This window comes from Balaenoptera musculus, chromosome 7 (genome assembly GCF_009873245.2).
Source record: "Balaenoptera musculus isolate JJ_BM4_2016_0621 chromosome 7, mBalMus1.pri.v3, whole genome shotgun sequence".
Lineage (NCBI taxonomy): Eukaryota > Metazoa > Chordata > Mammalia > Artiodactyla > Balaenopteridae > Balaenoptera > Balaenoptera musculus.
Genome location: NC_045791.1, coordinates 59,065,006 through 59,092,701, shown reverse-complemented (window position 1 = coordinate 59,092,701; position 27,696 = coordinate 59,065,006). Strand labels below are relative to the sequence as shown.

Sequence of the window (27,696 nt, the reverse complement as noted above, 5' to 3'; positions counted from 1 at the left end):
TGTAAATGGGAGTGGAAGGTGGGGCAGGGGAGGTTGACCCTTGGCTTTGAAGAGTAAATTCTGGTTGCGTGGGCTGGTTAGATGCCTCCAGAACACACTTGTAGGGCTCTGGATTAACACAATCTCATCTTGTAGGTTTCAGAGTTCTGCCCTCCCCACTCTTCACCTTCATATGACAGCCCTGGCAAAGGGACAGAAGTCACAAAAGTGAGGAGAAGCCACAAATGGCAGAGTGAGTCACAAGTTACTGAGCTCTAGGCAGTTTCCAGTTCTTGAAATAGACTTTCTGGGCGACTACTTGAATGTCACTGTGAGAAAAACAACAAACAGGGGTGAGGGAGTGGGAGGTTAGGCCAGCGCACACTCATTGGAGGGTCCCCCGTCAGCCGCACGGTTCCCTGGGGACTGAAGGTGCTTGTTAAAACGCAGAGTCTTGGTCCACACCCTAGATGTATGGACTCAGTCTTTCGAGGGAAGCTCAGGAATCTGAGCGTAAACCAACATCCAAGATAATAACTTGGCCCCCTGGGATCGACCCATCCACCCGCCCCCAAGGAGCATGATCCCCGCCCCACGCAGAGAACCTACTTTTCTTTCCCAGATTCCATTTCTCTTTTATTCATTCTTGCCTTTTCTCTTCATTCGCATTTAATGTCAATCATGCTGTATTTGACAGTCTCTGGGAAGGTGCTTTGGGGGGCAGGATATAAAGAATAAGCTTTCAACTTGCACAGTAGCCAATGGCAGGAAGTTCACTGGATTCCAGGCACTTCATTTCCATTTCTTTTTCAAAATTAGGTTTAGCAACTTTATTTCCAGATGGGGAGTGAGAAGATTTTAAGAGACGGAAAAGCAGCCTTCCTGAGTACTGGAAGTTTCAAATGTTTGTGACCCAAAAGTGGGGCTGGGGAGGCCAACAATACGTAACTCAGCGTAGGCTACTTCCCTTCTCTTCCTCATCAACATGACGTTATTTCAAGAGCCGTCATTCTGGCTTCCCACGGCTTTGTCAGGTATTCTTTCATTACAAACAAGAGAAAACCACTTCCCAGGGCTTCCACAGCACTGCTGGCAAGTTCAGTGTTACCATTATTTTGGACCCCTAAAAGATGGAAATGAATTAATTAACTTACATGGCTATTTTGATGTGAAAAGTAGTTCATTGTTTTCTAAGTATTTCAAATCTCAAGTTTTTACTGGGTTACCAAACCTAGGACTTAATGAGATCTTCTTTCTCTTGCAATATATTATTATTTGATGGTGGATACTGGGGTAGGGGCATGGGAGGGGTTTGGAGGCATACTTCTACCATATGCATACAGCCTTCTAGAAAAATTCCATATGCAATTAATACAAGAAAATACACAGATTTTGAAAAGTGATGAAAGCTGATCAATGATTGCCTCGGGGTGAAGGATGGGGAGGGGGAGGAGAGAGGGATTAGAAAGGGGCAGAGGAAACGATTGGTGATGATGGATACATCCACTATTGTAATTGTGGTGCTGGTGTCAAGAGTATATGCATATGTCAAAATGTATCACATTGTACAGCTCAGATATGTAAAGTTTATTGTATGTCAGTGACACCTCAATAAAACTTAAAATTTCTAGCAGCCACATTATTTCCTAAAGAAATAACTGAATGAAGATAATTAAAGGGGGTGGGGAGTTGCTACCTAGGATAAAAGAAGTGATAGTTTTAGCATTATTCTGTCTTTAACAGTGTTAAGTTGTGCTTACCCCATTAACTAAGAGTAAGAAGAAACAGGTAGAACGCAAATAGGATTATACTTTGCTTTATGAAAACTTGATATTCCTCTTTCCAAAATTGCCCTAATTTATATTTAGGAGGAAGAAATAGAAAAAAAATTTTTTTGCAGAAAATAAAAGCATTCCTTTTTTATGTTTTTTCCTACCGATCTGGAGATACCGAGGAAACTAATAATACATAATTATGGGGTAATTTTTAATCCACGAACATTTAATAGTGTTCCACGGAGCTAAATGCAGTGGTTCTAATATTGATATACTACCCTGCAACTGTGCATAAATGTTGCATATTTTTATAAACACTCAATGACATAGTGCAAAAGAACAGACACGTGTATCCCTGCTCCTCATTATTTCAGGACCAGAGGGAAAGAGAAAATGAATCAAGTAAGATAGTTGTTTTGGAAAACTGAAGTATGCATATGACTGACAGGCCTGTAAGCTGGAAATTATAGGGTATTTTAAGTAACCCATGAGAAATAATGACTTAATTTTTAAAAAAGCCAATTAAAAACAAGCAAAATCTGAGAGTAAACTTGCACCCTGAGTAGCAGCATACTGCCACCTGTAAGCTGCCTTAATCATGGGGCTCATTTGCTTAAGATGTTGGGAATGCTGACTCAGCACAGCAATTTTTAAAAAATTCGTTCTTCTTTAGGTATCATTTTGGAAAAATTAAAGCTAGTCCTTTCTTAAACAATTTGCCATTTTCTCTAATAGCGAAGGCTGCAGCAAAGGTTTAACAATTCAGTCACAAATGTTCTTACAATTATGTATTAAAGTCAGGTTTAACAGAATGATTCATGTGATATATATTTTAGATGTATCAATTTCACAAAAGAAATTCAATTAAAACTTAGAGAATCTAATCCTAGTTTGATAAGCACTATTTCTAAATGACTGGGAAGCTTTTTGGAGAAAAAAAGAAAAAAAACAACAAAAACCCAAACATTTTAATCCTAGCTCCAATGACACTTTTTCCATCTTTCCTCCAAAAGAATATTTCTAGAGCACAAAATAGATTCATAATTGTTTAATTAGATACATTTTACATATCCTGAACATAATGGTTCCCATAGAAATAAATATTTTGTACACAAACTTTATTTACTTTGCCACAGTCATAATATACCAACTCGAGTCAAGTGCAAACATTTATTACAACCCCTGGTGAGTGAGGAGCTCTGCTCCCACACTTCATTATCTGGATGACAGAGAACAAGATTAGACAAAATGGATAATCCACAAGGTACTAACAAAATGTACATTCGATTATGATTATAAACCCTTCTCCAGCCAAGGCTGTAATCAGAACTAAGCAAAACAGTCGGATCAGTTTCCTCTTTAACTCCGCCCTCCAGTGCTCCTTGGGGGCAGGACCTAAAGTAATGATTGATTAGTGGAATCGCTAAAAGTCCTGGGGCCAGAATAAGGAAGAGCAGCAAAAGGTTTAGAAAATCGACAACGTGGCATCCCTTGTATGAAAAACTCCTTGGTTTCTCTTACCAAAATACATTTGGTAGTTTTTATGTCACATATAATTGATATGTAATATTAAAAGGTATCTCAAATGAGGTTTATTTTTACGACTGCCTGGAATTTAAAGTAACCCATGAAAAATAATGACTTACTTCAACAACCCAATAAAATAACAGTAAAATCTGAGAGTGAATTTGCACCCTGGGTAGCAGCATATGGAAGCAAAGTAATTAGTTTCAGGTCGGCCTCTACGCATGCTGGTGTGTGCCGTTGATCTGTTCTGCCTAGCCACGTCCATGGGACCATCATCACTTACTGCTTTCCTTAATGACCAGCTCAAAAACATGAAGGAGCTTACAGTAAATCACAGGGGAGGTATAAAGATATATTAAGTCCACTTCTATCCTAGATTGCTTTAGGGGAAAAAAAAAGTGCCCCTGAAATAAAAAGGTTTATATAAAATTCTAAGAAATAAGTCATGTTTTATCAAGAATGACCTAATATCTATTCTATCCTTTTGCTGTTTAAACTAGTCTCAAAAGCCCCCAGATTATGCAGATGAAAATCCCGAACAGAATGTAAGTGTCACAATTCTGTAACCATCAAATAAATAAAAAGTGAGAAAGAAATGGGGGATGGGGCCATTACATTGGTATGAATGTTTGATGGGGAGATTTGTGAATCAGGTATTATAGGAGCGTTACCTAAAACTTGAATTGCTCACTTGAACTGGAATTCTAATCGGGATATCAGAATCCCAAAATAAATGATAAATCTGGGATATTATAAAGGATGTGGTGATTTTAATTAATTTGACATTCTTCTCATTCTCATCTTGAAATCCTAGTCAGAGTTTCAGGTTAGCTCTGACCAACATTTACCTACCTGATTTGTATGTTTAACTTATTAGGTAGTAAAGGTCCATTCTACTAGTTATTCTCTTTCTTAATTAAAACTCACTGCGAGGTACAGTAGTTGCTTCCCTCCTGGGTCCTCTTCCAGCTGCCTGATTGACATTATCGTCGGTCACCTGGTGCCTTACCTTCCTACTTGTAGTATCTTCCTATTTGTAGTATCTTTATTTGCAGAATTCTTTCCTTATCTTTAGGCTAAAATCTGGAGACGCTTCAGGGAAGTGCTAGTAAATACAGACAAGAAGCACTGTAAATAGTATCTAAAGTTTTACCAATCATGGGAGAACATACTTCTCTGAGGAAGTCAACAAAATTCTAATTACATTCTAATTAAAATTAAAGGCATGTATCTCAGGATGCAGATCAAAGAACGTCAAGATGAATGAGCAGAAAAAGAATTGATAATAAGGGAAATTTTACGACTATGGGGGAAGGCACCCAAGACTTAAAACAGGAATTAAAGACATTGAGACACCGAGGGAGGGTGTTGCTTACATGCTCAGAGCTAGTGATGGATTAGGGAGTTTGCCTGACAATGAAATTTCATTCTAAACCAGTGCATGCTGTACATATAACATATGGACTCAGATAAAAGGAGGAATGAGTTTCAGGATAACTAAAACTTGCTCCACCTAGTGGAGACTTCAGAGTTTTCCCTTATGCTCTCAGCAGTCTTGGTTTGATAGTGGAATAGCCATTATTAGGAATGCTTTGAGTGGGAGAAACAACACTAAAATCAACACCTCATAACAAAATGTAAGATGTTAGTAACCTTGTTATCAGAGCTTAAAATAACACGTAAAATCTGATGGTAAGAGTCTAAGAATAAAAACATAACAGAATAAAATACACGTGATTTTATAATTCTCTAGGAAAATCTCTAAAGAGATTTTTAAAAAAATATATAGGCATTTAAATAGTTATCTATGTGCAGAAACTCAGGAATACTGATGCAAGTTACTACAAAAGCCTCTATATATTAGTGGAGGAAAAAACAAATCCTGAAGTACTCAAAACACATTTCTGTCCCTCACCTCCCCCCATTTTTGTTGGGATGGATAAATTCCTTAGCTTAAGTTTTATATCTCTGCCAATAGCAAGGTAAGTGTTTAATATGTGGTCATGTATCATACAGAAACGCTTGATGAGAATATGAAATATGAATTTGCATAGAACTCATTTAAACATTGCAAATAAGCTTCTAGTGGTCTCTCTTCTGTTCCCAGTGGAATTCCAACAGTGCCAATGGGTTGGGCACAGGATAGATGTGGGTTACACTGTGTTTCACTCAAAATAAGTTATGTTTACAGTACTCCTAAGCCCACAGACAAATTCCATATGCTTTTTGTTATTTCCTTCCAAAGTTTCAACACTGATGCTGAATGTTCAAATCAAATACGGATACTGCCAAATAATAGGGCACAATGGGAGGTTAGGTGGAAGAGGGATGGTTTATTAACTGTACGCAGGACAGGAAACTGACGAGCAACTGAATACAGAGATCTACTTAGCACACCTTTTCCTTCTTGCCCTTCAGACATATGATACAGTAACCAATATATCAAAGTAAAGCACATGTTGTTTACTTTTTTCAATCCATTTGAGTTAGTCTCACAATTCTTCTGATCCCAGAAAGTGAATCATGCCATGATTCAAAAGATCTGTCCTTCACATAAACCTAGGAGCACACATTTAAAAAATGATTTATTGTACATCTTTGCATTTCTTAAGGCATGAACAATGGCGTACAGATGGAACAGGTTCTGAGAAGCATCACGATGTCAAAAAAGCATCGTCTTTTTTGACAAGGCCAGCACAAGTACACCACATCAAACAGACACACTCGACATCTGAGCTGACTGCTGTGGCCCAGGAGCTCCTGCAACGAGGGGATGGCGCTTCCAGAAAAGGACCAAATGCGTGGTTCATATGTCATGTTGCTTTAAACTCTCTGGATCAGCTTTAAGCACCAGTTACAGTTTGTTTTTCTTTTTAGACTCTTCAGACCTTGGATTTTATATCCTGCTCCTTTTATTCTGCTTTTCGAGGAGGGTGTGGACTTTTTTAAGGAATATGGTTGCAGCAAAACAGAAAGGATCTGAAAGTGGTTAGGGGCCTTGTCTAATGCACTTCTGAAAGTCCATTATAAAGATGAATAGAAAAGCAAATGGTCGGTTTTCAGTCGACCCAGAAACCACGCGGAGCTCTAAGAAACATAATTGTGCATAGTTATTTATTCATTCAGAGCGTGTTATGTTGGCTAGCTCTATATTCCCAGTTTACCAAAGAACAGGGCTGTCTACTTTGCTAAACCCAGGGTCCTTTCGCAGCTCCCAGTAGGTGTCGTTAGAAACCCAGGCTTCTCTTTGATTGGCATCAATCACTTTTCTGTGAAAGTATAAAAATCAACATTAGACACAAATCTCATTCAGGTGACCTGCTAATTGGACCCTCTCCTGTAGATAAGGTGTGTACATATAAGCAGTACTTGGTAAGCCAGTGAGCATCCTATCTGCTGATTGATGATTTGACTATTTTGACTAGAAATAAATTCACTTTTGTTGTGAAATGCTTGCAATGGAAGTAGGTAGGGTCATGGGGAGAGGGGCTAAGGGCGGGAATAAATCACCTCAAGGCAGGACTAGAAAGTGAAGTGGCCCAAACAGGGACTTCCCTGGTGGTCCAGTAACTAAGACTCCATGTTTCCGATGCAGAGGGTGCAGGTTCAATCCCTGGTTGGGGAAACTAAGATCCTACATGCCGTGCAGCGTGGCCAAAGGAAAAAAAAAAAAAAAAGTGAAGTGGCCCAAACAAAGCATGTACAAACCTTGTAACTAGAAATTCAGACCCCAGACCCACAAGAATTTTCTCTGCTTCACTTGTGGGGAACGTATGCAACCTCATTAGCTGTAAGAGCCTCCTCAGGGTCCACGCCCAATGAGGGCACTTTCAACATCTAAAGGGCAAGACTGCATTTCTGCTCTAGTGCAGCCAGGAGGTGGCAACTAGAAAGGGTATGAGGGTATTCTGAGCTGATTTGTCCTGGCTATGAAGGGCAACAGATGGATCTGGAAACTACAGCTTAGTCTGTGTTAAGTATCCTGCAAATAATCCTGTAATAATCACCCATGATCATACCACAGAAGGATCAAATCTGAACGGATATAAGCTCCATGTGATAGAAATAAAATTAAATACTAAGGAAGCCAGGATGACCTTGTGCGCAGTGGGGTCCCACCTTATCTCTGGGTGAGGGAGTGGGAACAAGTTTCTACCATTCGAAAAGGTGAAGCTGGAGGACAAAGAGCCTTCTGGGCAAGACCCTCACTCTCTATTGCTGTCCATGAAAGGAAAAGAGATGTCGAGGAAAATTTATTTTTATGGTTACAAACTTTTCACAAGACCAAAATCTGATTCAGTATTTTCACTGCCAAAACCAGTGATGAAAATCAGTTTAATTTTCCACCTCGAAGTTTCCTGGACATAAAACTATCCCTCATTTTATTTTTACCTGGAGTTTTTCATTGCTTGTGGCAACCATTTGCAAAACGTAAAAACTGACTTACTTAAAAAATTTTGGTATATGTTCAAGGTTGTTTTCTTCCATGTATCGTCTTCGAGATCTCTGGAGTTCCTCTACTCTTTGCTTCTCTGCTGCTGCAGCTTCTAAGCTTCCTTCTTCCAAAAATCTAAGCAGAAAGCAGTTTATCTTTTAATACGTTACCTTCTTCTCTGAGAACAAAATAATCTCATTTGCCTAAACTTAAATTCTGGTTGCTGTGAACATAACACAGTGAACAGTAATGCTCTGATTACGTCCCTTTGCCCCTTCCCCAGGCCATACTCTCTCTGTCTGCCATCAGCTAACATACTTTCTGTGTATGTGAACTGAATTACTGAATTCAGCAATAAAATGGGAGGAGTGAAAAGTAAGTGGTTGGCTTTGAAGACTTTTCTGTGCTGTCTAGGGTTCCACAACTTGAGATTTTCAGGTTGACTAGAGAGTCTGGGGTTAGGACATCATGAAGTCCCCGGTTGTGCTCCTTTTCCACGTTATCATAAAGCACTTGTTAAAGGCCACAGCATGGAGGATGGTACCTGACTGTTCTCCAGCTACTTTTAGAACAGATTGAGAGGGAAGGAGTTTTCCTGTTTTATTGGAGAGAGTAAAACTAATGAAAAAGGATAAGGTAACAGTTGGGGGAAACTACAAAAGGCCACAGAAAGGAAATGAATAGTAAATGAAATTCAGAAAGGGAATATTGAAATAGAATTGAGAAGAAAAAAGCAGACCCAATGGTGATTTGCAAATATTTAAATTCCAAAATGAGAGCAAAGAACAGGTATACAATATGATACACACTGTACAGGAAGCTTACTGATAAGTTTGAATGTCAAATAGTGAGACTGCATGTTCTAGAGAAAGAGGGGGGAATATGAGAGAACTAAATAGTAGAACATTCAATACTGGGAACATTTTGGCAGAAGACAGATGAAGCCACAAAGACACTGGGAACAGAAAATGATCTTGGATACAATTTGTATGACATATAGAATTCTTTTTCTTTTTTTAATTAATTAATTAATTAATTTATTTTTGGCTGTGTTGGGTCTTCGTTTCTGTGCAAGGGCTTTCTCTAGTTGCGGCGAGCGGGGGCCACTCTTCATCACGGTGTGCGGGCCTCTCACTGTCGCGGCCTCTCCCGTTGTGGAGCACAGGCTCCAGACGTGGAGGCTCAGTAGTTGTGGCACACGGGCTTACTTGCTCTGCGGCATGTGGGATCTTCCCAGACCGGGGCTCGAACCCGTGTCCCCTGCACTGGCAGGCGGATTCCCAACCACTGCGCCACCAGGGAAGCCCCTGACATATAGAATTCTTGTAAGAAGTAAAACTAATTCTGTAGGAATGGACAACATGAGTACAGAACAATGTAAGAATAATTAAAAAAAAAAAAGAATCAGAAGGTATTAAAGGTACTGTATTTTGAGTATATCTCACACCCCAGGGGATCAAAAACACGTTGGGAAAATTCCACACTTTGACTCAAAGTATTTCTAGGTACCCCTGTATCTTATCCTCTTATTCTTCACTGAAATGGATAAAGGGGATCAACTGTACGGTGATGGATAGAAACGAAATTTTTGGTATACACAGGTATACAGGAGTAGAAATATAATGTTGCACACATGAAAATTATATAATGTTACTATATATGTAATGTTATAATTATATAATGTAACACCAATGTTACTTCAATAAAAAATTTTTAAAAGAAGATAGTCCAGGCTTCCCTGGTGGTGCAGTGGTTGAGAGTCCGCCTGCCAATGCAGGGGACATGGGTTCGATCCCTGGTCCGGGAAGATCCCACATGCTGTGGAGCAACTAAGACCGTGCACCACAACTACTGAGCCTGTGCTCTAGAGCCCGCGAGCCACAACTACTGAGCCCGCGTGCCACAACTACTGAGGCCCGCGTGCCTAGAGCCCGTGCTCTGCAACGAGAGGAGCCACCGCAATAAGAAGCCCACGCACCACAACGAAGAGTAGCCCCCGCTCACCGCAACTAGAGAAAGCCCTGCGCGCAGCAACAAAGACCCAACACAGCCAAAACTAAATTAAAAAAAAAAAAAAAAAAAGATAGTCCATGTTATAGAGTAATAGAACTATAGAAGTACAAACACTGAGGTGAGGAGTGATTGTGTGAAGAGTTCAATAATTTGCAGACCTTTGGTAAATTGGTGGGGGGGCACATTTGTTAAAAAACATCTGTGTTACCTTCTGCGGGGAACTTTTGTTGAGCTAATCTTCTATTATGATCATCCTCTGAATGCTCTTTACCTAGGTAGAAGACTCGGCTATTACTGAGTGAATAAGGGAATGAATGATTCAATGAATAAATAAATGATGGTGGCGAAAGTCTTGATGACTTCTGTAAGCACCATGCCATGACCTAGTGTTCATTTTAAATACCACTGCCCTGCTCACCTCTGATCTGGCCGGAATCGGGCATCTGTTGGTGGAAGGAGATCTTTTAGTACAGGATCTAACTCATTAAGCTCAATAGCGAACCTTGTGAAGCCATAGTAGAGCTCATAGTTGGTCGGCATGGAACCTGGAATGAGGCCAAGGAACCACTGTGAGAGGCAAAGAGGCTTACAGAACATGCAGAAGCTGACTTAACTCAGGTGCTTAATTAATACTCACATTAACATCAAATTTACAGTCATAAACATTAGATTACAATTTTTTTTTAAGGATTAATGATTATTTGCACACTTAATTTAAGACACTGGGTAAGTAATCAGTATCTTCACCCTCCTCTCAAATAACTTGAAGATCACCACTTTCCAATGTAAATGCTATTCTTATTCCCCGACGAGTTGGCTATTACTGTTAATTTTGCAGTCATTGTTTGTTTAGATATACCCACATATACCCAGTATGGTTGCTCACTGTTCCTTCTTGTCTGTCTGACCTTTTATGTGGGATGATAAAGGTGCATCTTTTGGAAATTCATTTAGTGAGGATCTGTTCGTGGTAAATATTGTTTTCTTTCTCTATAAATGTTGATATTTAATCATAGTTTTGAAAGAGGCCTCATTTCTTGAAATATCAAGTGCTCTTATTTTCAGAGTGTGGTAAGTCTTACTCTGCCTGGGTTCCTTTTGTGTTTTGTGATTTTTGACTGTGAGCTCTTGTCCCTTGGATCTTCATCTGTGGGAATTCTTAAGGCCTGGGATCAAGTTGTTTTTTCTTTTTTTTTTCTGGCCGTGCTGCGTGCCATGCAGGATCTTAGTTCCCCAACCAGGGATCGAACCTGCTCCCCCTGCACTGAAAGTGTGGAGTCTTAACCACTGGACCTCCAGGGAAGTCCCTACAAATTTTTTAAGTGAACTAAATTGGTTTTATTTTGTTAAATGGGAAACTTTATGTTGATGATCAGAACTGATAGATTCATATATTTAATAAAATCCAGCTTTTAAAATAAAACTTTGTACATACAGTAGTCTTCACTGGCTAATTTTTCTCTCAAATACCCAACTGGGTAACTAAGTGCTTGGGTGACTAACTATGAGCATTAAGATTTCACCAAAAAACACTTACAATTTACTTCCATTTAGAAAAGAAAAAGATTCAGATCTAAATTAATGTTTACTGGCACTTTCAAACTAAATTCGACAGCAGGATCTTTGTAGGCTCTGCTCATTAATGCGCTCCAATCTCCTAGAACAAAGCCTGATGCTTAGTCAGTACTCAATACATAATTGCCAAATGAATGAACTAACCACTCTACCAGCAGGGAATTTAAATACTCATTGAGGAAACCAACAACTAATTTTAAAGTTAGGGATTAACTGACAAAATTCCAACGAAAATAAATGTCACGTGGAGTCTTGTTCCATTTGTACTTGATAGTCAATTATATGCTAGTGTATTACCAGAACTCTCTTGATGTCTTTTATTAAATGTCAGCATATTGCAGCTCTTTGATGCTCAAGTAAAAAGATCACTTATTCTGGTTAAATTATTGAATTTGTGGATTATGGATGTTTGCAGGCTCTCCTTTGTTTTACTAAAACAGAGAATAAATAACACGAGTAGGGATTTGAGTTTGTATATTTCAATTATTCCAATAGTTTAATAAGTATACCTAGCTTTTGAAATGCGGTTATTACATTTAGAGAGATTTTACATGAAGCCCAATCTCTGACCACATGTCAGATTTGGTCTCAATTCTACAACTCCTTACTATCAAATATTGGAATTTATTTAACTTGTGGATTGAGTATAAATGTAAATATTATTGTCTTAAGCATCTATGTTTTTAATCTATTAAAAGAAAACATAAGGTGTACCGCATGGGATGATCTGACCTTCCCTACCTTCTGCCACTCATGGCGCCCCCTGAGGCAGGACACTCATGCCGGTCTCACCTGGTCTCCAGATGCACTTGGCGGAAGGGGCCACACCGCAGTATAGCCCTTCATGCCACTTCCCAAACAGCCGGTGCACCACCTTCCCTTCCTGATCCATCACAACCCCCTGGACTTCATTCACATTGGAATTCCAATAATTCACCTGGAGAAACCAAACTCCAGTTAAAACACTCTATCTCTTTAATAACACCAATCCCTGTAATTTCCACGTGGAAAAATTTCTTAACCTTGAAGTTTCTCACGCAAACCATTTCCAGGCATCTATCTCAAAATGTTTTGCATGGAAGGGTGGCCATCTAAGTGTTAGCTGGCTTAACTTTTAAGAAAGGGATGACCCCATTCCATGTTAGAGCATGATAGCACAGCCCAGAGAAGGCTCAGTTTCTATCTTAACTGAATATTAATTTATAGGTTAGCAAATTCTTCCTCCCATTGTCCTGTCTTGAACTACCCTTGGCTCATGGATTTTAATGATTTTCAATTGGCAACACTGGAGAAATAGCTTGTAAAATAATTTTCATAGTAGCTGTAAATGACTAAATTTAATCAGGAACACCTTGTTCTAGCTCTCTTCCAGCCATGCTCTTCCCCAAGGGGTCAGAAGTCTGCGGGAATTTACCCATCTGGATCCCATGGCCCCTATTCTAGATCAGGCCCCAAGTATGCAGGACCCTAGAATTCCTTGTCCAAATGGCTCTACGCGGGACTTCCCTGGTGACGCAGTGGTTAAGAATCCACCTGCCAATGCAGGGGACATGGATTTGAGCCCTGGTCCGGGAAGATCCCACATGCCACGGAGCAACTAAGTCTGTGTGCCATAACTACTGAGCCAGCGTTCTAGAGCCCGTGAGCCACAACTACTGAGCCCACGTGCCACAACTACTGACGCCCACGCGCCTAGAGCCCGTGCTCCGCAACAAGAGAAGCCACTGCAGTGAGAAGCCCGTGCACCGCAACGAACAGTAGCCCCCTCTCGCCACAACTAGAGGAAGCCCGCGTGCAGCAATGAAGACCCACCGCAGCCAAAAACAAAAAAAACCACAAATGGCTCTAAGCTTATTCCACAGCCTGCACAGGCTTTTCCTTGGACTTATCGTTAGGCCTGAGGGGTGGCCAAGGGTGGCTGTTTGAGGGGGTGTGGACTGGACGGCCTACACATGTGTTTGCAGCCCCCTGCAGCGCGGGGCAGAGCTGGGGGTGGGAAGCAAGTGGGGAAGGCTGTGGGCCAGCCTGGTTCTCCTGCGCTGCCAGGTTTCCAGCTCGGTGTTCCCAAGTGTCCAACCTGGACTTGCAGGTTTTGTCAAAAAAGGTACTTTTGTCAGCATGAAAGGATAGAACATATTTTATCTGACAGCTTGTGGGCTTGATTTACATACTTTAAATATTTACACATACGGTATGGGGACTGCCATTTGTACTCTTGCCCTGAGCTCTGCAAAAATATTAGGGGCAGGCCTAAATCGAAGTTTCTCCTAGCCTAGAAAACTAAGTGCGCGCAGCTACTGTCAACGCACGACCCAGTCAGCGCAAATAGTGATCCTGGCTCTTCAGTTCTGAGCCACCTAATCAGTCTATAAGAAAAAAAGGAAAAAAGAAAAATATCTAACATCTTCTCTTGTTAATAAAGGTACTGCTTTTTGTTGAACTTAGTTAAGATTATATAATAATGGCAGAGTTGGATAAGCTTATAGGGACCGGAAGCTATCATCTCTATGCATCTTCAGAAAATGACAAGTGCGATATATTTAGTTCCCTAAAATAAGATCACTTGAATATGTTGTAATCAAGCGGAATATAAATAGAATATAAACCAGGAGACTTGTTATAGGCAAGAAGTACTCTCTGGAATTTTACTTAATGAACTGGCTGCTTAAAAAGAAAATTCTTTAAAAAGAATTTTTTTTTCCTCTTTCAAGATGGTGCCTTTGTTGACCTCTACACCGTCAGACGTCTGCATGCCCGGAGCAACTCCACCAGTTGGTTCTGCTTTCTTATCTAAAATGTCCCTAAGGATCAATGATACAGAACTAACTCACTTGCTGCTGCTTAAGGTAATTGTTTTATTTCTTCCTTAGGAAGCATTTTATGTATCTTTCCTTTGCTATTGTAAGATTATTTACCTTGACAAATGTGAGTTTGCAAATGCAAACACTGCTTTTGGTATTTCTAATGGTTACTTCTCCATAATGCTCTATCCATCTCCTCCCACTCAGGATGTTGTGTATGCACGTGGTGACCTTATTCCACACATAGCAATCTCCATACCTAGTGAAGAACACAGCACTGATTAAAAACAGTGAAGGTAACAAATAAATATTACTGTTTCTACCAATGAGAATATTCTTTAGCCATAGCTTTCTTTCCCTTCATCTTTCTCTTATTTCTTTCTTGGAAGTTTCTATGTGGTCAAGGTCATTTATGACATGATTCATTCATTTAAGGAACATTTCAGTGCTTTCTATGGGCCAGGTGCTAAAGCTACCAAGTTGAAAAGGGTCTGTTTCCTGCTCTCCTGGAGCCAATAGTACGGTAGGGATAGATGGACGCTTATAAGAGCACAGAGGAGTGTCCTTAGATCTGCCTGGAACGTGGGGCGAGCGGCAAGGAAGATTTTCTAGGGGAGGCTGGGTCTGGTCTAAGCTTGCAGGGTGGAGAGGAAGGTACTACAGGCTGGGAAAGGCAGAGACGAAGCCACAGAGGCCAGAAGGGCACAATGCATCCGGGGGCCTGTGTGTGGCACACTTCAGGTGAGTGGGTGTGACGGGAGGTAAGGTTGGAAAGGTGGGACAGGGCAGAGCAGCCAAGGCCCTCAATGAACCACCAGTGAGTCTGGATTTACCCTACAGGCAATGGGCCACTACAGTAGGGTCCTAGGGAGGAGACAGTAGGGTGTGCATTCAAGAAAGGCTACTCTGAGGACATTGTTTCATGCTGTGAGTTAAGGCCAAATATGTGAATAATTCTTTGGGAAAAGACTGACGAGCATAGATGGCATAAATCTAATACAAATTCTGGAGAGTAAGGTTACCGTGTTTCTGCCAAGGAAGGCGATGACAAAGTTTCTACTCACCTTTAAATTTGCACATTACATATATGTTCAAATAAAACAGTTTCAAAATAAAATGCTTCTGGGTTTCTAAAAAATTTATGAATTGGTATGATGTAGGCACTATGGAAAACTCTCTTCCTCATGAGTTTGTAAATACCGAAAGTTTATTTTGTGGTTCTGGGAATTCCTCCCTCTCCCCATCATCCTCTATATTGAATCTACCAGCAAATTCTGTCATTCAAATAGACTAAAACAAAACAGAACAAAAATCAACCAAATGAAGAAAGAAAGAAAAACAATCAAGCCTTTGGCCTCAATGAAAACTTCAATTAATTTTAAGATGTACAAGCTATATCCTCTAGAAAACAACCATAAAAGGATTCTATCACTTCCTTAATGAACTAAACATTAAAAATAGTGCCTGGATCTAAGATGAACTCAAAAGTGAAAGTATAAATTATATAAAAAAGAAATGGCTAAAAAGAGCCATTTTAGTTTGCATTTTACTTTCATATAAAATGCAAACTAATGTGGTGACTGGGACAGGCGGGCGTTGACTGATGAATGCAGGATGTGAAGAGATAAAAAGGAAGCTTCGACACATCTGCTAAAGTTCTCATTAGCTTTTGTCGGGGCCCAGTCTCAAAACTTCGGTGAAGTTAACAGAAACATTGGCCATACAGGGAAATGGCCCCTTGGCACCTTCTAGAGCTTCAAATAGCCATTTATGATTTAAAAAAGCAGATAGGAGACCAAAAGGAAGATGAGCACAACCTACTTTGGAAGCATGGCATTCAGGGTTCCCACAGGCAGGATTTCCATCGACTTCCCCCAGAACTTGTTTTTCCATCTGATATCTAAACGACATAAGGCAGAGGACAAGAAATATACACTTCATATCTAATCATTTACTCTAGAAAAATGAACTTTTGTATTACACTTTATATTTTACAAAGGAAACTTTTGTAATCCCAACTGATTCTATAGTGTTGCTTTAATAAGACAAGTGCCTGAGGATGGCCCAAGGTGAGAAGATTAACTGTGAAACCCCCCCCCCAAATATCTATGTATATTTTTCCATAATATATGCTCTATATGTGTTTTCAACAAATAAAATTGGTAAAGTCTTGGAATAACCTGTGTGTGTATGTGTGCATATTCACATCCACACATACATAGACTCTACTCGGCGTTAACGTCTCCACAAATATCGTTTTAAGTTTTAACTAAATGGTGGAAATATTTTATATATATATATGTATATACGTGTGTATGTGTATGTGTGTGTGTGTATGATGTATAGAAAAAGTAATTGCAGATTGTGGTATGGCAGTACAATTGATTTATATATATATTTAAAGAGTTACATGACTTGGGAGAACAGTAAAAAAATAATGCCTCTAAACACAGATAGGTAAGATTTATGAGAAAGTGGGATTAACGTAATGAACATGTTCCCGTGCTGGTTGTTAAGATACCACCCAGGGCCCAGCACTTCATCTCACATGATGGCTTTATGTTTTACTTGTGGTCACTCAGGTGTATCTGTGCATTTGTCATAACTGCCCAGTCTCATTCTGATGAAATAAGGGAGCTTAGTGCTATCTCCACAAAATTTCTGACTCTTTGTTATGAACAAGAAATGATTTACTTTCTTAATCTGCAATAAAGTACAGTCACAGTGCTGCTCTATCATTTCATATCCTTTTTAGGTTGAGGAAGTACATGTGAGAAGAGTCATTCTGTGATCAGTGAAGTACCCTTTTGACCTCCCCTGAATGTGAGGGAACTATTCACACTTAATGGTAAATTTACATACATATTTTTTTCTTTCTAGAAGGGTTTTGAAACTTTTTATTCTAGGCGAGTTTGCAACATTCTAATCGAACAATGGGTATTGATTTAGTAGAGACTTCAATCCAAACCCCCAAGCCTCAATGAGTTAAAGACCAGAAATCACTGCAATGTACATATATCTAAATAGACTGTGACCACATATGACATGTTCTAGAGCCTTCTTTGAGGATTAAGATCTCTTGGCACACCCTCAAGAAGCAAGAAGCCCGCAGATACAACCTCCATGCTAAAGATGCAGACAATGAGTTGAATGAGGTAAAGGAATAGCCCTGAGCTGGCATAGTCAGCACAGAGCTCTGCTGTCCCATAGGGCTTTGCTTCCTAAATAAATAATCCCATCTCCTGGATGACATGGTTCCATCTTTAAATCAGGAAATCTAATTTCTCAAACTGAACTCCACACCAACTACCAATATTCTCTGAGTTCTAAAAGCAGAAGTCTAAACTGAGTACTTTGGAAACTAGAAACTTTCTCATAGGCTCATCAATTGGATTTTGAAGTGATAATTGAAATACAAACCTTGCCAAAACACAAAATTCTTGGATTCACAGTGACAGGCAGAAATGGGTGGATGATGGCTAACCTGGTAGTTAAAAACAAAAAATGACATCAGTGTTAGAACTTCCATAAATGATAATTTTTTACAACGTATATTGGCTACCCCCAAATAAAAACTACTCAACTCATCCATCTCTATTAGTGAATTCTTCTCAAAATGTATAAGTAAATTACTGAATCTTTAACTTTTACAACTTCATGCTTAAACACATTTAGAGGTTATAGTTATATTGATAGGCTAAATGAATTTTCTGTTAACTAGTATTATAACCCACCTCAATCAGATGTTTACAAAAAGCTATTTTCATCATCAAACAGCACTCCTACAGTTTCTACACAGAAACTCACTGAGTCCAGTGCGACTTACCTGTTCTGAGAAAAAACGGAATCCTTTGTCCTCTCTAATGCATTCATAAGTCTCCCCAAGGACAGGGTTGAATGGCTTACTTCCTGCTCTGAAATAGGTGGAGCAATATCCTGAAACTGCAAATGCAGCAATAAGAACCTGTTAAAACATTTAAGAAAGGAAAATCATATAGGAGAGACTACTTCCAGGTCTGTTTGTCCCTTATTCCTCTAGATTTTATACACCCCCATCAGTGGGTGCTCATTTGATGGCATTTGAGTTTTCTATTTTTTGCACAGACTCTTCCTATACTCATAGGGAAAAAAAGATAATTGAAAATGAGGTTAAACTCTCTGCATGGGAACCAGCAGACAACTGAAGCCAAATATTCTTCATTCATCTGTCTGTCCAATTTCCCGAGTATCACGGAGTTCAAAGGTTCTGAAAGCCAGTGTATAGGTTATGCCATTTGCACAATCTTAGCAGGAGGGTTGTGGCTGGTGGTGCTTTTCAGAGGGCAGGTCAAGTTTTGCACAATCACATGGAGTAGAGGCCAGGGCAAAGAACAAACAGGAGGTTACTTTCTCAGACCTAAGTTCCTGAACAAATGGGCTCCCCTGGCATTCAGGAAAAGCTGATAAAGCAAGGCTAGGCATGTCTTAAACCTGTTTAAGGAGCGTGATACCTTTACATTCTAACTTTAGAACCACCCAGAACCAAGAATAAGTCACAAGGTGTGTATCTTTCAGTAGAGGTATCTGGATCTTTTTGGCCCTGCCTGGTTTATGCAAATGGATTCCTCTTACCTAGGAGGTGAGAGTATTAGGCAACAACCAAATACGCTATCATAATGAATTCTGCCTTAGCCCAGGTCTAGGGTTGGCAAATCTCCAAAGGGCGCTGCTCTGTTATTTATTACCATGCGCTCATAGGGACTGTCCGTTTCCGAAGCCTTGTCCAGAAGCTCACTATACTCCATTTCCTCGCAGAGGTGCTGCAGAGTATTGAGTGGCTCGTTTAGCTCCACAGGCATGGAGACTTTAGACAGGTCTTTACCAATGTTGTTCCTCAAGATATTCCATAGGTTAATGTTACTGGTGTCAGGACAGGGAGCTGGCAGGCGTGCTCGACGGCCGTTTCGGAAGGCTCCTCCTGTAAGCTCCCCATTCAAGACTGGAAGAGGGAGAAAGAGGAGAATCACAGTGAAAGAGATCTTGCTTTTCTTATTTCCCAGAACCTGGGAGGGTAGGAACTCTTTCAAATAATTCTGATTGTGATACATTTCTTAAGCCTTCATTATACTCTCTCAAGAGGGAAGAGAATTATTTCAATACAAGGTTGCTGATAAATGCACAAAACATCAACGTATAGTTTTTTAAACAAAGTGTTAAATATACTCAAGTATTATACAATAAAAGACAAGTCAAACTTCTAAAAATTAAATATAGTTAATATGAAGGAGACAAAATTTTGGTTTTGGCACAAGAACTAAACTTTTTCTTTTTTTTTTCTGTGTGTCTTTTATTATTATTATTATTATTAATTTTTAATTTAATTTTATTTATTTTTTTAAACAGCAGGTTCTTATTAGTCATCCATTTTATACACATCAATGTGTACATGTCAATCCCAATCACCCAGTCCATCACCCCCACCCCCCACCCCGCCACTTTCCCCCCTTGGTGTCCATACGTTTGTTCTCTACATCTGTGTCTCAATTTCTGCCCTGCAAACCGGTTCATCTGTACCATTTTTCTAGGTTCCACATATATGCGTTAATATACGATATTTAAACTTTTTCTTTTAACCATCTGCCTAACAAAATTTTCAACCATTTACCTCACCAGATTATACGAATAAAAATTTATTGAACAATCAGCTGCAAAAGGAAAAATTAGCTAAGGAGTCAAAATGATTGTTCATTGAATCATCAGCATTGTAACTTGGCATGTAGATAGAACCACCTGGAAGCTCAAAGGATGCATACTTTGCCGAGAAATGTTGTCTGCAACACTGGTGTTGTCTTCAGATATGTTATCACTCACATCACTGATGTAAGACTCATCATCTGAAGCCTAAGGAAGTGAAGAACGTAGAAAGGATCAGAATTCTCATTCAGTCTTGAAAGTTCAGAAAAATCAAACAATGAAAAACAACAGGATATTTGCCCAAATGAGAAGCAGAGGTCACAGTGGGAACTGTATGTGGCATATGTGCAATGAGGGTCTTCCGTGAGCCAGAATGTAGGATTGCCAGAAAGCAGCCCTGTCTTTAAGTAGCTTTCTGTCTTAGTTGGGCTGAGACGCTGGGGGAGGCCAGTGCATAACCAGAAATGTTTCAATTCAACACAGTAAGAATGTGCAAAAAAGGAGGCCCTATGGATCCCCCTAGAGGAGTCAGGAGAGGCTGCTCGGAGGAAGTAATATTTGAACTGGGTGTTGGAGGATGCAGGAGTTGCCCAGTTGTTAGAAGGGGGAGAAGCACAAGAAGAAGGGATAGTGTGCAACGGCAAGGACCATGAGAGAAACATTTATTCTAGGAGTGCTAAGAAGTCGAGTGGCTGTAACAGAGGACAGGGCAAACGAGATGAGGTCCGACTGTGAAGGGCTTTTCATGTCAACATAAAGGGTTCACAATATAATCATATGAGTTATTAAATGCAAGGAAATGACAGAGTCATATTTAGTTCTCAGGAAGATACTCAGCAGCTTTCCCTAGGGAGGCCAGACAATAGGATCCTACATAGATCTGGGTAAGAAATACTGACCAATAACACTAAGATGGCCACAGCAAGGATCAAGTAGTAAAGCTGCATTTGGGAACCACATCTGAAGTATACGGACAAAATTTGGCAGATTATTTGGGGGCAGGGGAGAAGGATTTAGGGACAGAGAGAAATCGAGAATTAAGCCATTCTCTACGTGAGAGAAACAAGGAACCAAAATGAAACCAAAATTCACATAAGAATAAAATTAAGGGGCAGGGACTTCCTTGGTGGTCCAGTGGTTAAGACTCCATGCTCCCAATGCAGGTGGCCCGGGTCTGATCCCTGGTCAGGGAACTAAGATCCCACATACTATAACTAAGCATGCGCACTGCAACTACTGAGCCCACGTGCTCTAGAGCCCGTATGCTGCAACTAGAGAAGCCCGCGCACCACAACGAAGGCCCAGCACAGACAAAATAAATTAAAAAAAAAAAAGAATAAAATTAAGGGGCAATATATGTACTAAGGGGATTTAGAAACAGAGCAGATAAGAAAACAGAGAAGTACTGTAGAGCCATTCAGAGGAATGGGAAAACCAATGTTTCTACTATATGTAAGAAAACTGTTGATACTTATTTACTTTCTTCAAAACGGAAACACGCTATATTTTTTCTGAACATAAAAACAAAACATTCTTATCGTAAAAAATCAGAAATTACATGAAGCTAAACAGATGATATGAAAATCATCCATTCTATGACCTAAAAGAAATCACTTTCAACATTTCATAGGTACTACCCCCAATTTCAAAATGCCTATGTAAACACACTGATATGTTTATCTTTAGATACTGAAAAAGGGGATTGTTTTACAAACTATTTTATAGTGTTCTGAATATACTTCCATTCTTATAAATATAGCTCTTCATCCTTACTTGGAATGGCAACGTATCTCATTAGACAGTTATATAACACAAGGAATTTAACCAGCATTCACGTGGCTTCCAATTTTTTATTATTTATAGACAATACTTGGATGAACATCCTTGTAAACATATTTCTGTGAATCTGTCTGGCAATTTCATTAAGATTTATTCCCAGAAGCGAAATTGCTGGGTCAAATGAGTCACTTTTAGGCTTTAGCTGTATGTTGCCAAATTGCTCTCCTGGAAAATTGTACTGTATTTCTTTGTTCTCATCATCAGTATATGAGAGCATCCATCTCTCACACCCACTTAAACACTATACATTATCAATCTATATTAGTATGTATCTACCTAACACACATAAAAGATCTCTGGTTTGAATTTCATCTTTAGTGAAATTGCTGTCTTATCTTTCACACATTTTTTCAGCTTGTCATATAAATTGCATTTTTTTCTAGTTTGCAGTTTATTTTTTAATGTTGTTTATGCCACTCTTTTTTGGCCATGTAAAAGTTTGAAATTTGTATGTAATAAAAACCATCAGCCTTTGCCTTTAAGGTTTCTGGATCTATTGCTGATGTTTTTAATAGAGTTGGGGGGAGAATTCATATATTTAGGGAGATAGAGTTATACTCAGAATGATTTCACATAAATGAATAATGATAGTTTTGCTTTTGCACCCTGAGCAATGCTATAAAGATGGTAAATTGAGAATAAAGTCTTTTCCTGATTTGTATTTTCCCACTGCAGCTGGCTTCCAGTTCTCATTGACTGCAACTAAATGGAAGGCTAAACCTTTAGGCCCATGAAAGCCACATTCTAAACCTTGATAGAAATAAAAAGTAAATCAAACTCTTCCATGTGATTTCTCTGAAAAAAGCTAATCACATCCAGTTATGTTAGAGAAGACAAATGCCTGCCTGAACCTAATTCATGGTGCGTGCATGTTTATTACATGAACATTTAGAAGCTATAAACAGTCTAGTCCTCTTCAATTTCTAATTTCACCCAAACTAATATATGATAGAAATGGTCCAATATCCATGCCCATGTAGAAAGTTCCGTGTAGAATATGAAAGAACTCTACAATGACAGTGGGCCCTGAATAAGATCTATATTATCGTATGTGTGAGCAGTAGCTAAGGCTGGGCAGTCTGGCTATGGTCCACTCATGTTATCCTGTATATAAAGCTAAGGCTCTGCCATATTATAATGAAACAATTAATATATATTTATTTTCTCTCCCATGGTCAAGAAGTCTTGGAGCCAAATATTTCTCTTTAAGAGGTTTGGGATTCAAAAGAGTTCAGGAAATATTTTTTTCTAACTGCGACCAGGCATGCAGCATTGCAGAAACAAGTTTAAAAGTAGAGGCAAGGAAGTAGATCATTCTGGAAATAAGAAGAGCATTTTTTTTAAAAGAGGTTGCACACTCATTAAGTGAAGCACATAAAGATTTTTCTCTCAGTTATGGAAAATGTTAATGTAAGACAGCTAAGGCCCAGATGTTTCTCCGATTAATCATATGTAAGGAGCTATAAGCATTCTCTCCTTCATTCAGTTAGCAAATATTTACTGAGTTCCTGGTTCACCAGAATGTTCTAGTGCTGGGGACAGAGTGGTGAAATCTCTGCCCTCACTCTAGTGGGGGGAGACACACAAAAAACATACGAAATATATATTTTGTTGGATAGTGATAAGCATTATGGAAAAAAAAATCAGAAGGGAAGAGGCATGTGAAAGGTCAGGGGTGAGGGGAAATGGTAGCTCTACACTGTAGGTAGGGCATCCAGGGTAGGCTTCTCAGAAGGTGACTTTTGAGTAGACTGAAGCGAGTGAGCGATTTGACTGCGTGGCGCTGGAAGTGTTCAGCCAGGGTGGGCGGCAATGCAGAGGCCCAAGAGCCTTTGGCAGCTGTCATGTAGAATATGCAGTTGAGCCCATCCTGCAGCGGCTACTAGGATTCTCACATGTACAGTAAACCAACCAGGTGGGCTTGCCAAGTCTGTTGTCCAGAGACTCAAGGAGCCTTCTGGGGGCATCTCATCACAAGGGAACTTCGAAACTTGCGCAGATGAGGTTGCCTCAGGAACAAAGTCTTAGCCTAAGGGGAAGAGCAACCTTGAGAACATGGAGGTGCCTGTCACTTGGGTTTATCTCCTGGTCCAGCCTCTTCAAATACTTAAGACTGAGTGTTGTGATAAAGGGGAAAGATTTAAGTAAAACACACTTTATGAAAACCTGTAAGATACAGTCACAAAGAATAGATGTATAGCTTAGTTCTTTCCAGTGTGGGTTGTAGGAGAGAGTCACTTTCCTCATTTCAGCAAGGGACAAGGGGTGTCTGGAGCAAATTGACAACTGCAGGAAGCACTCCACTGGCCTCTGGAAGGCACCAGAAGAAGAGAGGTTGCAAGAAGCTGCAGCTGAGAGCAGAGACCAGATTATGAGTCTTTGTACGATAGCTAAGGAGTTTATATTGTCATCCTAAGGACACTGGGGAATAGGGACATCATCAGATTTGCATTTTGGAAAGATTAGCCAGGCTGCCCAGTGGAAAATGGATTCGAGGGGGCAATAAAGGAGGCAGGAAAACGAGTTATGGAGATTGACAGGGTAATTTAGGTGGGGAGCTGATGGAGGATTGAATTGCAGTAGCAGCAGTGAAGCTTTAGGAAAATGTATGTATCTGAGAGTATTTAGGTGACAGAAATTACAGAACCCGATGAGTAAATCAACATGGGTGGTGGGTGGTAGTGAAGGGAAATACTGAGGCAACTCAGGTATTTGATGTGAACACCTGGGGAGAAAAGCACTTAGAAAAGCAATATGAGAAGTATGGGTAAGTTTGAATTTTTCCCCTTGGGGTGTGTGTGTGTGCGTGTGTGTAAGGGGGCTGTTGATTAATTCACTTGGACATGCTGAATTAGACAGTCTGTGGAGCACCCAGGTGGCAATGTCTCACAGGCAGGTGGTTGGGTGGAACCTGAGCTGACTCTTGCTCTCTCTTTAGACCTGCTTTCTCCCTGAGCTGTAGACTTGAATATCTGAAAGGTTGCCAGATAACTCCACTGGAAGGTCTGATAAACTCACAATGCCTTAAAGTGAGTATATCATCTCCACGCGCCTCTGTCCTCTACTACCTTGCCCCTCTATCAGCCACTTGGTCCACTCTTTCACGGGGGTGGCACCACCATCTTGCTTGGACTCATGCATGTAATCTGCTTCACATCCTCTTCATTTCTGCATTGCCAGTGGCTGGTGCAAGTGGCAACTGGGTGCCCAGTTGAATGTGACCCCAAGAACTAGAAATAGGGAAATTAGGTTGCTCTCATAGGGGTATGCTATAAACTTATCAGATGATGGGTCAAAGCCTAGATAATGTATAGTTAAGTTTGTCTGCTTGAATAACGTCAAAGAACTGGGTCAGCAATGGAAGCCCAGAAAAGGGAGAGTCAGAGAAAAAAATGCTGGTAGTGTGTAGAACTAGCATTAAACTAGTTCTCTGGCTTGTGAATGGGAGTTTCTGTGAATCTTTTAATGTATGACTTGGAATCTGAGAGGCAAGTGCCTAGCTTGATGTGGTAACAAATTCAGTACCTGATACAAGAATTCTGTTTTAGCTTTTCTCCATTAGAAAAGTGATGTGTTCATTCTTTCTTTCTATTTTCCACTTATTTTTGTTTCTAAAATCACTCATACTTCCAAACATCCAAAAAGAACTACTACTAATTGTCAGGATTTTTCCTTTCAATCTATTTTCTATGCATATGGAATTAACACTTAGCAACTATTTCATCTCCTTTTTGTAAAAATGCAGTACAGATCTGCAATCTCAAATGACAAAATTCTTAAACAACTGTGTGGGAAAGAGTTTTGGCTGCTTCTCCCATGCCAAAAAAGAAAAAAAAATTCTAAGTGTACTTGACTAAATTTCAGTAAAAGAATTTCTGCAACCTGACCAAGGAAGAGATTTCTTGTTTCCAAGACCTTGCCAAGATTCACGGGTATGACAAGCAATCCAATAAAGCTTTTATGGTAGCCAGTGGTAACCTCCAAAAATGATAATTAGCCAACTAGATATATGCTAGACATTATCCTTCTAAGTTCAAATTCTTGTCTCTGGCAAAGATGTGTATGGATGTGTGTGTGTGTGTGTCTGTATGTACAAACATGAATGGTAATTTTCTTATTTTCTCATGCTTAATACATTTATTAGATAGTCTCCTTCTATAAAGGAATCTGTTATCAACTATTTGTTAACCCTGAAATATGAACTGTACAGGTAAGTCAGAATAAATCTTGATTCTTTCTTTTTATTCATCAAATTTGTGACTATTGAGTTGGTGCCCAGAGTGTTAAGGGCTCAGTAAATGGAAACCATATAGTTTGCATGCTTTTGGTTTTGCTACTATTTGGACATCTTACTATAATATTAAAAAAAAAAAGTTCCACAGTCTTACTTTCTTTAACCCAAACTCATGGTCAGAAGCAGTTAGGGTTGATGCATCAAGGAACCTTACCTCATTCTCTGATGAGCTTGCAGAGAGGAGCACTTCTTGGGCATCGAAGAACTCAGAGACAGACTCCGACATGGAGAGGCGGCTCTCATTGGCTACTTGTTGTGACAGGGGGAGACTGACATGGATTTGCTCACCAGCCTACAGAAGAGAAAAGCATATGGTGTAATCGTTTTCTTCCCTGTAAGAATGGCTATTTGTTCAAATGAGACCATGACGTACTAGCCAGATTTCTAGAAAAATTCACACTATATGTTAAAAGAGTGGTGACCACAGCTAATTTTCACTTGCAACTGAGTAATGACCACTGCATAAGTTTCCTTCCAATATGCCTAAAGAATCCAAAAGGTGCAGGTGAAAGGTGAGTTGATTTTAAATCTATGCTCAATTAATATTAAGTGGAATGTAACAGGTTGAGCCCCTACCCTGAATTGACTGTGGAGACAAGTTCCTTGTCATATGCTTAGGCTTGTCATTAACTAGCCCTATTCTAGCCAGTATACTACACCTCAAGCAGTATTTGTAGAAACCACTAGAGATATGCTAAGAAAACAGTATACAAGACTAATTTTTGAGACGGAATATATAAAAATCATTTTCCAGTTTGATCATGAATTTTATCCAATGAAACATATGATTAGAGTATTGAACCTTATTTCAAATTGTATTTTTATTCAGTAAGTAATAAATATTGTTTTCAAGGATACAATTTAAGTTTCAATCAGAAAAATATGTAAGAGAACTAAAATATATATATTCTAGTACACATTTCAAGTTGAAAAGAAGATTCAAACTGAGATTGTTGACTAATTTTTGAATGACAAAATTTTAGAAATACCTCTAGATTCTGGGCAGTTGAGTAGGCATATGTGTCATCAGAGATCATGGGACCCATGGAGGTGGATGGATGCGGGGTGGGTAACTTACATCAAAGAGAAGCTGTCTGGGGATGGTATTTCCTAAGCAGATGGCAGAATACTTGCACCCACAGATTTCTAGAAAAATGTATATTTTTGGTGCAAATATGGCCTTAGTATTAGTTAAAACTCTCACCTTGTTACATGTATTACTGTTGAAAAGTATAAATTCTCATGGCTAAAATAATAATTTTATAAAGGATTATAAACAGAATTATACACTCAAGTTTAGCCCAAATACTGAATGTTCTCCTATCCGCTTACCATTTCTTCAAAAATTCTTCTGAAAAATGGAGTAATAGCACCTACCTCAGAGAGTTGTTGGGGGTGTGAAATGAGATAACATGTATAAACTGGGTTAGCACAATGCCAAGCACATAGTAAGCATTCACTTGACACCTGTTAACCATTAATTATTAGCATCATCATCAGTAGGAGCTGTAGCAGCACTAATAGTAGTATCTTAGCAAGGTCAGGTGACTTCTCTTCTTAGATAGGACTTTTAAAACAAACCTTAAGCAAACTTTTATTTAGCACCTTCTCAGCTAAAAGAGTTTGTTTCAACATTTCATGGGCCATTGATGATAAGAAATATTTCAAATGAAGAGTGAGAGAAAATTCACAAGCTGGAGTATATACAAACTAAATATTCAGTAGCATGAGATGAACACAGGAATAAATAAAAATAGACAACTGATCACCAAGAATCAATGATGT

The 27,696-nt window shown here is 39.5% G+C and overlaps 1 protein-coding gene across 9 annotated transcripts in view; it reads right to left on the bottom strand.

The window, feature by feature from the left end:
* Positions 1 to 2,831: 2,831 nt before the first annotated feature.
* The window catches only part of OSBPL6 (oxysterol binding protein like 6), a 214,572-nt gene continuing 189,707 nt past the window's right edge, over positions 2,832 to 27,696 (bottom strand). For 7 of the 9 annotated variants that reach the window (XM_036857698.1, XM_036857704.1, XM_036857701.1 and 4 more), the window contains 11 exons: positions 26,066 to 26,203; positions 19,898 to 19,985; positions 18,830 to 19,083; positions 17,932 to 18,069; positions 17,526 to 17,589; positions 15,927 to 16,005; positions 14,220 to 14,364; positions 12,097 to 12,241; positions 10,148 to 10,274; positions 7,729 to 7,851; positions 2,832 to 6,550 (listed from right to left, as the gene is read on the bottom strand). In XM_036857698.1, the coding sequence (XP_036713593.1) occupies positions 6,442 to 6,550; positions 7,729 to 7,851; positions 10,148 to 10,274; positions 12,097 to 12,241; positions 14,220 to 14,364; positions 15,927 to 16,005; positions 17,526 to 17,589; positions 17,932 to 18,069; positions 18,830 to 19,083; positions 19,898 to 19,985; positions 26,066 to 26,203 (1,410 nt within the window). In that variant the 3' untranslated portion in view covers positions 2,832 to 6,441. Of the gene's footprint in view, positions 6,551 to 7,724; positions 7,852 to 9,790; positions 10,001 to 10,147; positions 10,275 to 12,096; positions 12,242 to 14,219; positions 14,365 to 15,926; positions 16,006 to 17,525; positions 17,590 to 17,931; positions 18,070 to 18,829; positions 19,084 to 19,897; positions 19,986 to 26,065; positions 26,204 to 27,696 lie in introns of those variants that run through there. The other 2 variants (XM_036857703.1, XM_036857706.1) reach the window with 2 other exon arrangements.